The sequence below is a fragment of the Pleurodeles waltl genome, chromosome 4_1 (genome assembly GCF_031143425.1).
Source record: "Pleurodeles waltl isolate 20211129_DDA chromosome 4_1, aPleWal1.hap1.20221129, whole genome shotgun sequence".
NCBI classification, from domain to species: Eukaryota; Metazoa; Chordata; class Amphibia; order Caudata; family Salamandridae; genus Pleurodeles; species Pleurodeles waltl.
Window position 1 is genome coordinate 103,138,838 of NC_090442.1, and position 15,632 is coordinate 103,154,469.

Sequence of the window (15,632 nt, forward strand, 5' to 3'; positions counted from 1 at the left end):
CTATGGTGTTGTATGATTTATTGCACAAATGCTTTACACATTGCCTTCTAAGTTAAGCCTGACTGCTCGTGCCAAGCTACCGGAGGGTGAGCACAGGCTGATTTTGGATTGTGTGTGACTTACCCTGACTAGAGTGAGGGTTCTTGCTTGGACAGAGGGCAACCTAACTGCCAACCAAAAACCCCATTTCTAACAGTGTGGTTAAAAGCCTTGCATGCTCGACCTAAAAAGTGTTCTGTCTGGCAAATTTGGTGTAATTTCATCCAGAGGTTCGGGGTGCAGTAATGCTCACAATCCCTAGGAATTAAAATAGGAATGCCCCCCCCCCCTTGATTTTCCTGACTCCCTCTTGACAAATCACCCCAAAACTTACCATGCACAATAAGACATAGCAGGGCACTTTTTTTGGTACATTTTGTAAAGATTCATCAAACAGCACCAAAGTTATATGCAAGTCGAAACACACTATATATATTGCTTCACAAGGAATATGCGTCACACTCTGTGAACTGATGAAAAATCTTTATTCAAAGAAAAGAACACAACTATACCATTTATTTAATAAAGGGGTTCTAGATCTCAATCAGTTTTTTAATCTGCCTTGTATTGCATCTCAAGCGTTGTCAATATCTTTAATCCCTTTTTATTAGACATAGCCCCTCATTCCAACTTTGGCGGGCGGCAGTCGGCGCCCGCCAAAATTCCCCCGCCATTTGCCCGCTCCGCGGTCAGAAGACCGCGGAGGCCATTCCGACTTTCCCGCTGGGCCGGCGGGCGACCGCCAAGAGAGCACCCGCCGGCCCAGCGGGAAAGGCCCTGCAACCCAGAAGCCGGCTCCGAATGGAGCCGGCGGTGTTGCAGGGGTGCGACGGGTGCAGTTGCACCCGTCGCGATTTAGCAGACAGTGAAAATCATGCTGGGGCCCTGTTAGGGGGCCCCACGACACTCGTTCCCGCCATCCTGTTCCTGGCTGTAAAAACCGCCAGAAACAGGATGGCGGGAAGGGGGTTGGAATCTCCATGGCTTTACCGCCGCGGTCAGAATGGGCAGGAAAGCACCGCCAGCCTGTTGCCGGTGCTTTCCGTCGGTCACGGCCCTGGCGGTTTTTACCGCCAGGGTTGGAATGACCCCCATAATGTGTTATCAGTAGAAAAGGCACACCAATTCATAATGTTTCCTGCAATATAATGTCTTATTTAAAAAATTTAAAATGTTTGAATGTTTTCTGGTAAAGAGTGTTATGTAGTATGAGAGAGAAAAGATGATACAATTTAAAAAGTCTTATCTCAGCAAACTGAAAAATTGTAGTGCTGTGCAATGCATTTTCGTCCCCCTCTTTCTCCACTATGCACCTCAGTTCGTATACAAGGTGCCCAGGAGTTAACCTACATAAGCCACCCAACCATGTTTTTTGTTGTTTTCTACCTGCCAAAGGAAATTCATTGCAGTGTATCCCAAAGGATACACGAGTCTCATCACACATTTGATGTTTTTCACATCTGGCGAATCATTCCTGCTATTAATATCATGCGCAGAAGAAGTTCTCCCACATTGCAGGAAATAAACATTCGCACACTTGCAAACACTAACTTGTGCGTGCGGACAAACTATGTACAAAAACTACTCATATCGGGCAGCAGTGGGGTTTATTAAGACTTGGTTAGAGCACTTTGGGAACAACATCCATAGAATAGTCTAAACTAACTATATCAATGTACCTTAAGTCAGACTTCCAGACAGGCACTCACACCTTCATCTAATTTATTCTTGAAGCCAGATTTGTCTTTGCCGCTGTCTTTGCTGTGAGGACCACTGGCAGGTGGCTAATTAGCATTAACAAGAAGCACTCAGTTGCTGGGGATGTGTGTGTGCACCTCTCAGTGTAACTAAGCAGAGAGGAGCTGAATGTGAACCTGTGAAAGCCTCATCAGTCTTGATCCATAAACTAATTCTGACCTTTAAAAAAAACACGGCCATGTTGTTTCAAACAGATGGCCGAGTGTAACATAGTAAAGCAGCTGTAATGTAATTTTTTTTTCTCATGCCAGAATAATGGTTTCACCAGCGCAGGGCTCAGAAGAAACTGCAGTAAGCTTTCTGAAAAGTGTTGCACGTGAAAAGACTTTTTGCCTCGTGTTTAGTGCTGTAAAAAACAAGGTTGTGTCTTTGTAATGGAAAACAAGCATTTGGAATGTAATAGTCTTGTGTTTGCTCGGGTTAGAGCTTATAGCGTTGTAAATTACTGACTGGACTTTTATTGCCACACAGACTGAAAACAACAAAAGGAAGAGAGCGAGGGTGAGCTGGCCCTGGAAAAGCCCCCCTCTGCTGTTGCTTTATGTTTACAGAGGAAGCTGGTGGGGAGAAAGGACTGAACAAGCACCCACACTGTTGAGGTAAAACAGGCAAATGCCAAAAAAACGTCACTTACCGAAGAGATAAACAGGACATAGCATAATTACACAGTACTTGGTGCTGCTCCCAAAGTGAAAAAAGACAAGACAAAGAGGCAAACTGACCACTAGCAAGAAAGGATTTTTGAAGGACACTGCAACTAGCAAATCATCACGCTGGAACTCACTCTATTGTATACTTTAGTATACAGCAGGGCGAACGCTAACGCTCGACCTAAAAATGACTCCAAAACGGCACAAACAGAGTATAAATATGCCCCCAAATGTCAGAATAGTCCTTATTGGCCAATGAGACAGTGGTTCCCCTTGTAGAAGGAGATACTGGTGGAGCATTGGTTTTTTTAAACTTTTGATTCATAAAGTCTAGGTTCCCTTTCTGTACTTCCTATACCATGTCTATAGTGGCTCAGGTTGATGGTTAAGTGGTTGAGAGGGAGGGCATTCGAAGTTTAGGTCTTTCTCTTTCAGTGTCCAAAACTATTTGATGATTATAAATACTCTCAAATTGCTTACAATTATCATTGGACCTCTTTTTCATGTAAATTTACAGTGAACTGTTTCCTTTTGGGTTTTTATTCTAAGATTAAGAATTAGGGGCCAGATGTATCAAGCCTTTTTGTATTCGCAAATGGTGTGGATGCCCGTTTGCGAATGCAAAAATGGCTTTCAGTATTTATGAAAGAAATTCGTAAAGCAAATTCAAGGAATCGCTAAAATAGCGATTCCTTAAATTTGCGAGCCCATTTAGAGAATCGCAAATTGCGATTCTCTAAATAAGAAATCGCAAATAAGGAATCCTTATTTGCGATTTCTAAACCACATGTATCAAGCAATTTCTTAATGCAAATTTGGCATTAAGGACTCGCAATTACCACCAAGTAAATCTTGGTGGTAACCATGTGCAAATTTAAAAAATGCATTAAAAGTGCATTTTTAAAATTGTCATGTAACTCACGCATGTCCCTTTGCAGCAGAGGGGGCCTTAGGCCCCCAGCACCCTGGGGTTTGGCATTTCCAAAATTGCGAATTCCAGTTGGGAAATGCAAAAAAATTGCAAATATGGGCCTACAGGTCCATAGGTGCAAAAGGGGGCTGTATCGCTATTAGGATAATAGCATTTGTGATTTTTAAGAAATCGCTATTACCGAATCGCAAATATGATACATAGCATTTTGCGAATCAGAAATAGCAATTTCTTAAAATTCGCTATTACTAATTCGCAAAAGGCTTTTTTGATACATCTGGCCCTAGGTGTCTAAGCCTTTTCGAGGTTTTGCTATTTTAAGTTCCAAAGTGTGAAATAGGATTCCAGGTTTGAACTTACTGGATGTTGTGCAGGCCTTGTAGAAGCATTCCTAGTGACTATTACAGGAAGCCTTTTCAAGGTTTCTCACTTTAAAGACATTTTTCTTGTGGCCATTGTAACTGCTACACATCTAGGAGAACTGAAGGGTATATTTACAAGAAAGTTGCACAGCGTGGCACTGTGTCAAAATTGGCAGCACCACACTGCAACATTATAGAAATTGAGGGATGCACCATATTAACAAGAATATGAGCACCCCTGTGTTCCCCCTTTTCTGGCACAAAATGTGCTGCTGACCAACAACGCAGCCACCCTATGTTGCAAGGATGGCTGTGCTGCCGGGTGCTAGAACTGGCGTCTTTAGTTGGCAGAGGTATACACCCTTGTCCAAATAGGGACCACAATCCTAGTCAGGGAAAATCACACACAATCAAAATTATCCTGTGCCCACCCACTGGTAGCTTGGAACTGAGCAGTCAGGCTTAACTGAGAAGCCAATGTGTAACGTATTTGTGCAATAAATCATGCAATACCACAGTGAAAACACCACAAAAATACACCACACAGGTTTAGGAAACTATATGATATTTATTTGGTTAAATTTAAGGTCAAAAAGATAAAGATTCAATAAGCACAAGTTGAAATATCACTTTATCAATGTTAAGAAGAGTCTTAAATCTTCAAAATCAACAAGTGTCTCTTGTGTGCACAAAGTACTTGGTTTGTGTCAAAATGATAATGAACGAAGACCGCAGAGGAGGAGATGCGTGCAAAAATAGGGAGTGCGTCAGATTTTCCGATGGGGCACAAATGATGTGTTGTTTCTTTCCACTCTGCATGGGGCTTTGAGTAGATTTCCAGTGCGCACTCTTGGTTCCTCACTGCGATGCAGGGATCCTTTGACGCCCGGGAACAATACGTGGAATTCCTGGGTGTGTGTGACAAAGTCACAGGCATTGCGTCAATCCGGTAGGCAATGCATCAAATTTTCTGTTGCACAGCAGGCGCTACATCAAATCTTCACTCAGGAAGTCAGGCTGTGTCATTCTGGCTCGGCTGTGCGTCGATCTGGTAGGGCTGTGCATTGAATTTCTGGTTGCAACACAGGAGCTGCATCAATCTTCACTCTGGAAGTCGGGCTGTGTTGTTCCGGTTTGGCTGTGTGGTGATTTTCATGTCACAAAGCAGGCTGTGCATCATTCCCGGCAGGCTGTGAATCGATTTTTGGCGCACAAGGAATTTCCTTGAAGAGATGAAGTCTTTTTGGCCCTGAGACTTCAGAAAACAGGAGACAAGCTCAATCCAAGCCATTGGAGAGCGCTTCTCAGCAAAGTCAGAGGCCAGCAAGCCAGCAGGGCAATAGCAGGACAACAGTCCTTCACAGCAAAGCAGTCCAGGTGAGTCCTTTGGGCAGCCATGCAGTTCCTCTTGACAGGTTGCAGGTTCAGGTCCAGAAGTGTCTGAGTGGTTTTGAAGTGCACAAGTTCCCCTTTCAGGTCAGGTCTGTCTGCCAGGATCCCACTAGGGGGTTTGGCAGTCCATTGTGTGAGGGCAGGCAACTTGCCTGTGAAATGTGAATGGAAGGCTCTCCATCCTTCCACCCCCGGAAAACCAATTCAGTATGCAGATGAGCGCAGGTGTGACTGACTGTCCTGTGTTTGTGGTTGTTTGGGTGGAATGCACAAGGGTGCTGTCAACGATCCTAGCCCAGATGTTGATTGGAGACAGGCTGTAAGGCACAGATGGATTTTAAGTGCAGAGAAATGCTCACTTTCTAAAAGTGGCTTTTCTAAAATAGTAATATAAAATCCAACATCACCAATAAGCAGGATTTTCTATTACCATTCTGGCCATGTTAAAAATGGCCTGTTTACCCCTTTCTGATCAGAATCTACCACCCAAACAGTATATGAGGGTAGACCTAATGCTAGCCTATGAAAGGAGCAGGCCTCACAGTAGTGGGAAATGAATTTAGGGGGTTTCTACTACCAGGACATATAAAACACACATGTACAGGTCCCGCCTTTTGCCTACATAGCACCCAGCCCTATGGGTTACCTAGGGCCTACATTAGGGGTGACGTATATTTAGAAAAAGGGGAGTTTAAGGCTTGGCAACTACTTTTAAATGCCAAGTCGAAGTGTCAGTGGAACCGCACACACAGGCCCTGCAATGGCAGGCCTGAGTCATGGTTAAGGGGCTACTTATGTGGGTAGCACAATCAGTGCTGCAGACCCATTAGTAGCATTTAATTCGCAGGCCCTGGGCACATGTAGTGCACTTTACAAAGGACTTACAAGTACATTAATATGCCAATTGTGTATAATTGTTTAAACCATGTTTAAGGGAGAGAGCATATGTACTTCAGCACTGGTTAGCAGTGGTAAAGTGCGCAGAGTCCTAAAACCAGCAAAACCAGTGTCAGAAAAGTACAGGGAGGCAGACAAAAAGTTGGGGGATGACCACGCTAAGACTGTCAGGTCTAACAGGGGGAGATTGTTTTAGCGCAGGAAGAGACGCCTACCTGCACAAAAACAATCTTCAATGGTGATTTCTTTTTTCTATGCGTGTTGCAGAATGCAGCACACCTAGAAAGAGCAAAGAAATGAAAACAATAGATTATAAGAAATTATTCTAATTGTATTATGTTCCTACCGTTGACTGGTTGCTGCATTTGTTGTATGTGATCAGAACAGTAACAATTTATTTTGAAAGGTTTGTTAAAACCAGTAAGTGTGATCCATGGTCAATTTTGATCAAGACAAAGGGGGTGGTAAATCATCTTTGTCCACTTAAGACCATTGAATTAGGGAGGTGATTTATACTGCTATATTTGTATGTGTGTTTCAAGTTTTGGTACAGGCTCATTCTTTAAGGGGGTGCCTGCTTCCTGGGCTCCATAGTGCATCTGTTAATTACCAACATTTGTGCTGCATCAACTTAGGTTAAATTATTGGCTTTCATTTATACACGTATCCTGAATTTGGCTCAGGGTTGTGTGCTGGATATTAGTACAAAGTTGGTTGCTTCACTTGAGATGTTGTGGAAAAGTCCTGATTTCAAGAACATGTTCAAGTATTTTTTTTTCTTCTGAAGAAAAGTATGAGCCTGCTTCATTTAGGTTTCTTTATATAAAATGTTTTTGTTGTGACATACCTGCATGGGTAAGAACTGGGACAAGGAATGGGATGAGCCTACAATGCCTTGATTACTTTCCAGGAATCTTCATTACTCCATTTTCTCATTTCTTGTTCCATCACTTAGGCCCATATTTATACTTTTTTAGCACCGCATTTGCATCATTTTTTTATGCAATTGTATTTTGTAAATTTGCGCCGCTTGTGCATCAAAAAGCGGCGCAAATGCGGTGTTAAAAGAGTATAAATATGGGCCTTAGTGTCAGACTCTCCAATCCTAATTGGAGAGAGTTTTGTAGAGAGCACACTAACAACTGAATGTGGTAAAGGAACCATACCCTTTAGGTATGTAAGGGTTCCTGTTCCTTTGTTAAAAAAGATGGAACTCAGAGGATTGTACTTTTAAATATTGAGTAAAAGAATGCCATAACACAATAATATTGCACAAAATTTATTGGGTGACAAAATATTGAATGGTAGGTGCACATGGGAAGAACAATTTCACTATTCTTACCTCCACAATCTATGTACAGTGAAGATGTGAATTTAAGTATAAAATATAAAAACTCTGTATATACTTAACTTCCTTCGTTTTTGACTGTGTACTGGGCTTTGTTTTGTTGGTTTTTTGTTCTCTCTGTGTAAATTGTAACTCTAACTGGCTTTTCCATGATTGGCATATCTGCCAACAAGAAACTCAATTTCTAACACTGCCCCTTTGCTGGTTGTGCTTTTCTGGATTGGCCTGCAGTAGCTGCTTCTGCCTTAGAGAGGACAAAGACTGGACTTTGCTGCGTATCCTGCCTGTGAAGTTTCTCCAAGGGCTTGGACTGAGCTTGCCTTCTGTTAAGAAGTCTCAGGGACAGCAAAAACGTCACCTACCAGCCTCTGGGTTCCCTTTCTGTGGTCTCTAACTCACCAGGTAGTGCCTACTCTGCTTTCTGGACCCTTGGGAGCAAAAGCTGGTGCAAAATTAAGAAAACCAAGTGCACCGACTTCGGACGACACCCAGACTAGCACCTCTGCCAGACCCCACAACGCCGCCTGCAATTGAACCTGTGGTCCCCAATGGAGTGCAACGACCCCGGTCGACATTGCAGGCCTGACGCCGCAGCAGCTGCTGATGCCCCGTGAATTCATGAGTCCCTAGTGCCATGTCACCGATGTCCACAATACCTGACTCCGCCGGGGTGCCTGCATCCCTGTGGGGTGACTGCGACCCCATGGCATCGCCCATCATGTCTTGACCCGTAGAACATTGACCCCACCCAAGCGTAAGGAACCAATGCTTCGCACCAATGCCGCCTCATCTCTACTGCTCAAAAGCAAGAACTGGACTCTTCATAGCGACGCCTCCGCTCCACTGCTCCGCAGCATTGGAACCAATGCTGCCTCGGATTTAATGACTCCTCACTTCCCTGACTTCTTGCACCAGCTTGTTTCCTCACTTTCAAAAGGTACTGAACCTGGGGGTCCATGCCACTCCGTGACTGGTGCCATTGGCATTGGATTCACGGCGCTGTGATAACACCACATTGAAGCATTTGTGTTTCTAAGCACTATAATGAAAATTCATAACTTTGCTTGTGTTTGTTGGATTTGTGATGTTTTGGTCTTGTTTTACTCAGATAAATATTGGCTATTTTTCTAAACTGGTGTTAAGTGCTTTTGTGGTGTTTTCACTGTGTTATTGTGTGTGTTGGTACAAATACTTTACACATTGCCTCTGAGATAAACCTAACTGCTTGTGCCAAGCTACAAAGGGGGTGAGCAGGGGTTATTTGAGCTGTTTATCTCCCTTACCCTGACTAGAGTGAGGGTACCTGCTTAGACAGAGTGTATAATGACTGCCAACCAGAGACCCTATCTCTAACACTTTCAATAATTGTCCCTCAATATTCTGTCTATGATGGTAGTGTCCCATGATACTCTTGGCTCAATATTCAGGACCCACACCCAATAGTGATGTTTGGAAAAGTGTGTATTTGGTGAGGAAGCCATCAAAGTACTAGAGCAAGGAAAAGGGAATTATTTTTACATTTTGATATTCTCACACCTTCTCTGACAGCCTGTGTTTATATGCATGGCCTCATAAAAATGGCTGAGAGGTTTGCGCCACCAAAGCTAGCCTCTCATAAATATGCCTCAAGATTTTTTTGCCTAAGGTACTGTGCGGGCTGCATCTTACATCAATTGACAATCTCCATAAAAAGCATATGCAACAATCAACTGGTCAGAATCTAGCAATTCTTTTTCAATTACATTTTTAATTTTACTATGGATAATATATATTTGCGTCATGCACTAGACGTTCGTGTGCCAATTGACTCCTGTGATTTAAAAGCCACAATCTGTGCACATTTCAAAAGGTGCATTCACCGACGATATGTGTTGGTCATAAGTAAATGCTATACAAAGTAGAAACATACTGATGCCTTTTATGAAGATATTCTAATAGCTCAACATAACTTTAATTTGACAAACCTTTAGGCCCACTTTTATCGTGACATACATTTATGATGAAACAATACTGAAGTATTTCTTCACTGTGACACAAAGAAAATGGGAACAATTGTGTTAATTTGTGAAAAACAAAACTAAGGTCCCACTAAGGGCTGGCTCCTCAGATATTTTCTGCCTACAGCTGTGATATTTTCCTAACTCAGGGGTGACAGCACTGTAGGAGTCAATGCACATTTATTATGACAGACGGGACACCGGTCACATTTTTCATGACTTGCCCGATGTGTCAAAATCTAAATAACATCCAAACTCCTGTTGTCCAAGTGGTCCGTAAACTGCTTCCGGAAAGTGTAAATCAATTCGTAAGAGACATGGAAAAATGCAGTCCGGGTATGTCCTACATGCTCATACTCTTCAAAGTTTTTCTAAATGCCCCTTGTACCTCCTGGTTCCTGAGGCTGTAAATTAGGGGGTTCAACATTGGAATTATCAATGCATAGAACACTGATGCCACTCGGTCCCGGGGCATCGAGTGGCTTGAACTGGGCTTGATGTACATGAAGACGAGTGTGCCAAAAAATAGGGTGACGCATACAAAGTGTGAGGAACAAGTGCTGAAGGCCCTCCATCTCCCTTCTGACGAACTGATCTTTAGAATAGTAGACACAATGTAGGCGTAAGATACCAGGATAATGGTGAGGCATAGAATAATGATGCTACCGGCCACCATAACCAGCACAGCCTCATTTAACGTGGTGTCAGAGCACGAGATCTTCAAGATGGGAGGAATGTCACAGCAGAAATGGGTGATCTCATTTGATGCACAGTAGGGCAGGCTAAATGTGAAAACGGTGTGCGTCAGCGCGTTAAGGGAGCCAAAAAAATAAGAAAAAAACATAAGTTTAATGCAGGTTCTACGGTTCATGATGATTAAATAGAGCAGTGGATTACAGATAGCTGTGTACCGGTCATAGGCCATCACTGCAAGGAGGAACACCTCTGTGCCTCCCAGGGCAAATGATATAAACATCTGGATTACACACCCAGGTATAGAGATTGTGTTCCTCTCCTCTACAAAGTTGACAAGCATTTTGGGAGTAGTAGCTGAGGAATAACAGATGTCTATAAAGGACATATTACATAGCAGAAAATACATAGGCGTGTGAAGGTGACGATTGAGGCAGATCAATGTTATGATCCCAATATTTCCGACAATAGTAATTATATAGACCATGAGGAAGAACATGAAAAGTGGAACCTGCAGCACTGGGTCATCAGTAAGTCCCAAGAAAATGAACTCTGCTACCCGGGTCCAGTTTCCTGTTGGCATTAGTCCAGAATAAGGAATCTTTCAGGAAAGAAGCCCAGACAGAAATGAGAAGTGGGATTTCAATTCCTTTTATGGAGAAAGAGAATATGCAGTTACATGGAATGGAGATATAAAACAACACCAAAAGTAGGCATGAGGTATTCAGGACTGTGAAATCAGTATGCCACAATATAAAGTATAGGGGATGAACAAAGACTTACACCTGATTTAACGTTTAGAGAAAAGGTACTCTGCCACAGACGTGATGGACATCCCTTCCTCTTCTTACGAGTGCAAAAGGATATAATGCCCTTGAGTTAAACTCGGAATATCTATCAGATTTGTAACACAGTGCTCGTTTGACAACTATAATTCTGGACCTTAATTTCTTCTTCCCACCTCGCCACTCAAAGAGCATTTTTTAAACAACAATATTGTTTCCGTTTTTAGAAGAGACATATGGGTGTGCATGCTACAAACAGGAATTATAGTCTTCCTGGAATTGAACACTGAATTTTACTAATGCTCAAGAAGCATGGATAAAGAAAAACCTCCTATCCCAGGTAACATTGAATGTGATGCCAAACGGCCCTATTTGTAAAAATATCATTTTTTAATAGAGGTATACAAACACCGACTGACCTCGAAATAGTATACATTTAAGGCAGCTGTATTCATTCAAAAACAGGAAAGACTGTAGGTATCATTTTAATCAGTAGATGGTTACCGTGGGGGCTGGTGACGTTTGAAAGTGGTGGGGCGTAAAAGTGCTGGATGAGTGCTCTGTAGCAAGGGAGCGTTGCCATAAGCAGGGTTCAGGGGAGTTCACCCACTGGAAAATTTTGAAAAAGGAGTGTGTAAAAGGAGCAATTTCAAGCAAATTTGAGAAAGCAAGAAAGTTAATAAAGCAATTGTGAAAGTGTGATAAAGATGTAGCGTGCTGCTTATGTTTCTTAGCACACCCGCTTCTGTCTATCCAATGAGCTACAGCATGTAACTGCATCTGGTTTGGATTTTTTGAGCCTATGCTGAGAAGTATGCCCAGATGTTAAAACTTTACTGTGGGACTGGTGACATCGATCTACCTACCTTGCCTGTCATGGTGGGGTATTTAGAAACCATTCCTCTAGTATCATGGACTGAAGGGTGAGTATTTTGTTACCTTGATCTTTTTCTACTACACCGGTGGTGGAATAGACGCAATCACAGCACTTTCACTCTGAGCACAGAATATGCTTCCCTCAACAGTACCAGAGCAGCATGATAACTACAGGGACCTGCTTGTACATGATAGTCTGTACTAGTCACGAGTGATGCAGGACCGATTCTGCAAAGATTATCCATCTACGTGACACAGGGTAAAGTTGACATTAGCAGCTCTGGGAGATATCTTCACACAATAATAACATCAATATCCTTCTAAATATCAGGTGTGAATATCTCCTGGTGACAGCTTATGGTGGATGGGAGTACCTCAAAAAATGGGCATGATACATGATGCCCTATTAAAGGCCATTCAACACATCATAACGCACCAGAAATGTAAGTATGAACATTCGTAATTCAATTTCTACCTTTGCGTAGACACTGATGGGTACTAATTTGGAGTGCTCACCTACCTGTCACCAGATCTAGAGAGAGTATAAAATCAGCAACATCTTTTATTGTACAGCCATGCACAGACATTCTGCTTGAGCAGATGCTGTTCAAGCATGACAAGAACAATGCACCAATGTGCCAGAGCATTTTTGTGTCAGAGAATGCTGAACAAAACCCTTCAAAAAGCCCTAATCACAGCCTTTGCTTTAAATGCAGGGTCAGAAAGCAGAATAATAGAAATAAAAAAAAATAAACATTTCCATTCTCTGATGACCGAACGACTGCTACATAAATACACATCTAGTTTAAGTTGTATATATCCTTGTAACCAGTTTCCTTTCACCAGACACATAGGTGTTCATCATGACCCTGGCAGAGTTTTGACTGCCACTGTTAAAGTGGCAGTATTACCGCCAACAGGCTGGTGGTAATTACTGCCAAATTATGACCATAGCGGTGATCCCTCCCATAGACAGCCAATGTACCACCCCAACCGCCAGTGCATTAATACCACCGACCACAGCCAGGGGGAAGACAAGGATCCACTCACCCCATTATGATATAGGATACCTCAAAGATTTCTTCAGCGTTAGCAACGCCACCAGAAGGCTGGCGGAAACACATCACATAAAAGGATACACTCACCTCCAAGGACACAGAGGACTCTGTGGCTGCCATAGAACCAGAACTCCAAGGCTCCCCAATGCTGTACCACGCCATGGCCATCCTGGAGCACCAACAAAGACGAAGACGACAACAGTGAGTACAGCCACCTAGCGCACAAGGAAGGGAGGGAGGGAAAGGAGAGTGACCCACAAACGCACACAACACCCCCACCCCCTCACCTGTCAGAGAACCCAAATTACCTGCTTGCAGTGGGTCCTCCGGCAGGAGACGGGACACAGCGCTGGTGCCAGCAGCAGCATCCGCCAGTAAAACACAGCTGGCTGTATCATGGACCATGAGACAGTAGGCAGTGTTTTGCTGGCGTGGGGCGGCTGCTGGCAGCAGCGCCACATTACCGCCATCCGCCGCCATGACCGTCGACGGAATTCCGCCAGCCTTCTGGCGGAATTCCGTCTATGGTCATAATGGGGTTGGCGGCTGGTAGCCACGACAACAGTATGTTGGCAGCCATCGCTGTGGCGGTAGGCGGCATTTACCGCCAATGTCATAATGAGGGCCAAAGTGTGTAAAACATTCAAAAATCACAAAACAGTAATAAAATAAAACACAGGAAACAGTTTAAAAATCCAGAACTATAAAAATTGATTATAGTTTTATCCTTAATTTGATACTAAAATGAACGAAATCGAATAAGGGTAACCGGAGATATAAATTTTGAAATATTAAGGTCCTCATTACAACCTTGGCAGTTGGTGTAAAAGTGCCGGTAATACCGCCAACAGTCTGGTGGTAATTACCGCTAAATTATGACCATGGCGGATAGATCTCCAATAGACAGCCACTTTACCACACCGACCGCCAGGGCTGAAACAACAGGCACCATGGCGGTATCCGCCTACAGCCAGGCGGAAGTCAATGTTCTGCCCACCATATTAAGACTCTGGAAACCGTCACCTTTTCCGGGGTGGTACCAACAACATTAAAAGCTGGCGGAAACACTGCATAGAAGTGAAAGGACTCACCATTGGAGATACAGGGAACAACCACGCCGCCATCGAGCCCGAGCTGCATGTCTTCCCCATGGTCTTCTACGTCCTGCTCCACCATGAACAACAACGATGGCAAAGACAACGACGGTGAGTACAGACACCTAGCACACAAGGGCACACAAGTACAAAATATTTCAGAAAAAGTTAATGTAATGAGAGCAACCAATCGGGGTAAATAAGTGAGGCAAGATCATACATATATACATAGGTACATAAAAAGGGACACAGCCCAGTCCACAATGTACGTTGTCCACATGGCCAGAGGCCAAATTCCAAGGCCACACGTGGCACCAGCCTCAACATGGAGAGAACACTGCAGGGGCATCAGTTGGGATATAGACAGGCACCTCAGGGGGGTTGGAAATTGGGTGGCACCTCAGCCGGCAGATGGAACAATACCACTGGTTCTGGAGGGGCCAACATGCCCTGTGCTTTGCCCAGGGGAGTTCAAGACCACATTCTCTCAAGTGGGTGACTTGCCTACTTGCTCTGGAGGGGGCAACATGCCCTGTGCTTTGTTCCAGGGAGTGATAGGCCACAGTCTCTCAAGTGGGTGACTTGCCCACTTGCTCTGGAGGGGGCAACATGCCCTTTGCTTTGTCCTGGGGAGTGATAGGCCACAGTCTCTAAAGTGGGTGACTTGCTCACTTGCTCTGGAGGGGCCAACATGCCCTGTGTTCTGTCCTGGGGAGTGATAGGCCACAGTCTCTCAAATGGGTGTCTTGCCCACTGGTTCTGGAGGGGGCATCCTGCCCTGTGCTCTTGATCCTGGGGAGGATGGGGTAGGTGGGTGTCTTACCCACAGGTTCTGGAGGGGGCATTGTGCCCTGAGCTATTGATACTGGGGAGGCTGGGATAGGTAAGTGTCTCACCCACTGGTTCTAGAGGGGGCATTGAGCCCCGTGCTCTTGATCCTGGGGAGTGCGAGGTCTCAGTCTCTCAGGTGGGTGTCATACCCACTGGATATGCAGGGGGCAGGCTGCACAGCAGCCCATGGAGGCAGGGTTACATACCGTCAGCCACCGGCGACGGCTGATCAATGGTGGTGGTGGTGCTGCTGCTGCTGCTGGTGGGGGAGGCTCCAGCCCATCCCCTGCAGCCTCGGATGGCTGCCCACTGGAGGTGGTGCTGCTGCTGGTAGGGGGAGGCTCCAGCCCATCCCCTACAGCCTTGGATGGCTGCCCACTGGAGGTGGTGGTGCTGCTGGTGGGGGGAGGCTCCAGCCCATCCCCTGCAGCCTCGGATGGCTGCACAACCATAGTTGGTGGTGGGGGCTCTGTCACAGATCCAGCCCCAGGCTGATTGCTCTCTCTGGCAGCTGGGGCAGTCTCCTTAGTCTTCCTGGCAGCAGCTGGGGCAGGCTTCTTTGTCTAGCAGCAGCTGGGGCAGGCTCCTTTGTCTTCCTGACATCAGCTGGGGCAGGCTCCTTTGTCTTCCTGGCAGCAGTTGGGGTAGGCTCCTTTGCCTTCCCGGCATCAGATTGTGTAGGGCCCTTTCCCTTGAGGCTGCCTGGTGCAAGCTTCTTCGACCTCAGGATATGTGCCCTGGATTCCTTCCCACCACAAGTGGGTGTGGTGAGGACTGGGCCCGAGGACTGGGAGGCTGAGGTGCTTGGCTAGGTTTTTGCCACCCTGGCCAGACGTGCAGGACGGGGGGGAGGGTTAGGGAAGAGGTAAATGGTGGATAGGAAAAGTTTTTTAGGGACATTGGAGTGGGAAGAGGGAGAAG

General features: G+C 44.9%; 1 protein-coding gene across 1 annotated transcript; it reads right to left on the reverse strand.

Annotated features, from left to right (window-relative positions):
• Positions 1 to 9,717: 9,717 nt before the first annotated feature.
• LOC138288452 (olfactory receptor 5AP2-like) lies at positions 9,718 to 10,650 on the reverse strand. The gene has a single exon (XM_069230006.1). It carries the CDS (start codon positions 10,648 to 10,650, stop codon positions 9,718 to 9,720), a length of 933 nt encoding a protein of 310 aa, XP_069086107.1.
• Positions 10,651 to 15,632: the final 4,982 nt, after the last annotated feature.

Bases quoted from the DNA above. Each gene is read 5' to 3' on its own strand.
- LOC138288452 (XM_069230006.1), bottom strand. From the start codon at position 10,650: ATGCCAACAGGAAACTGGACCCGGGTAGCAGAGTTCATTTTCTTGGGA.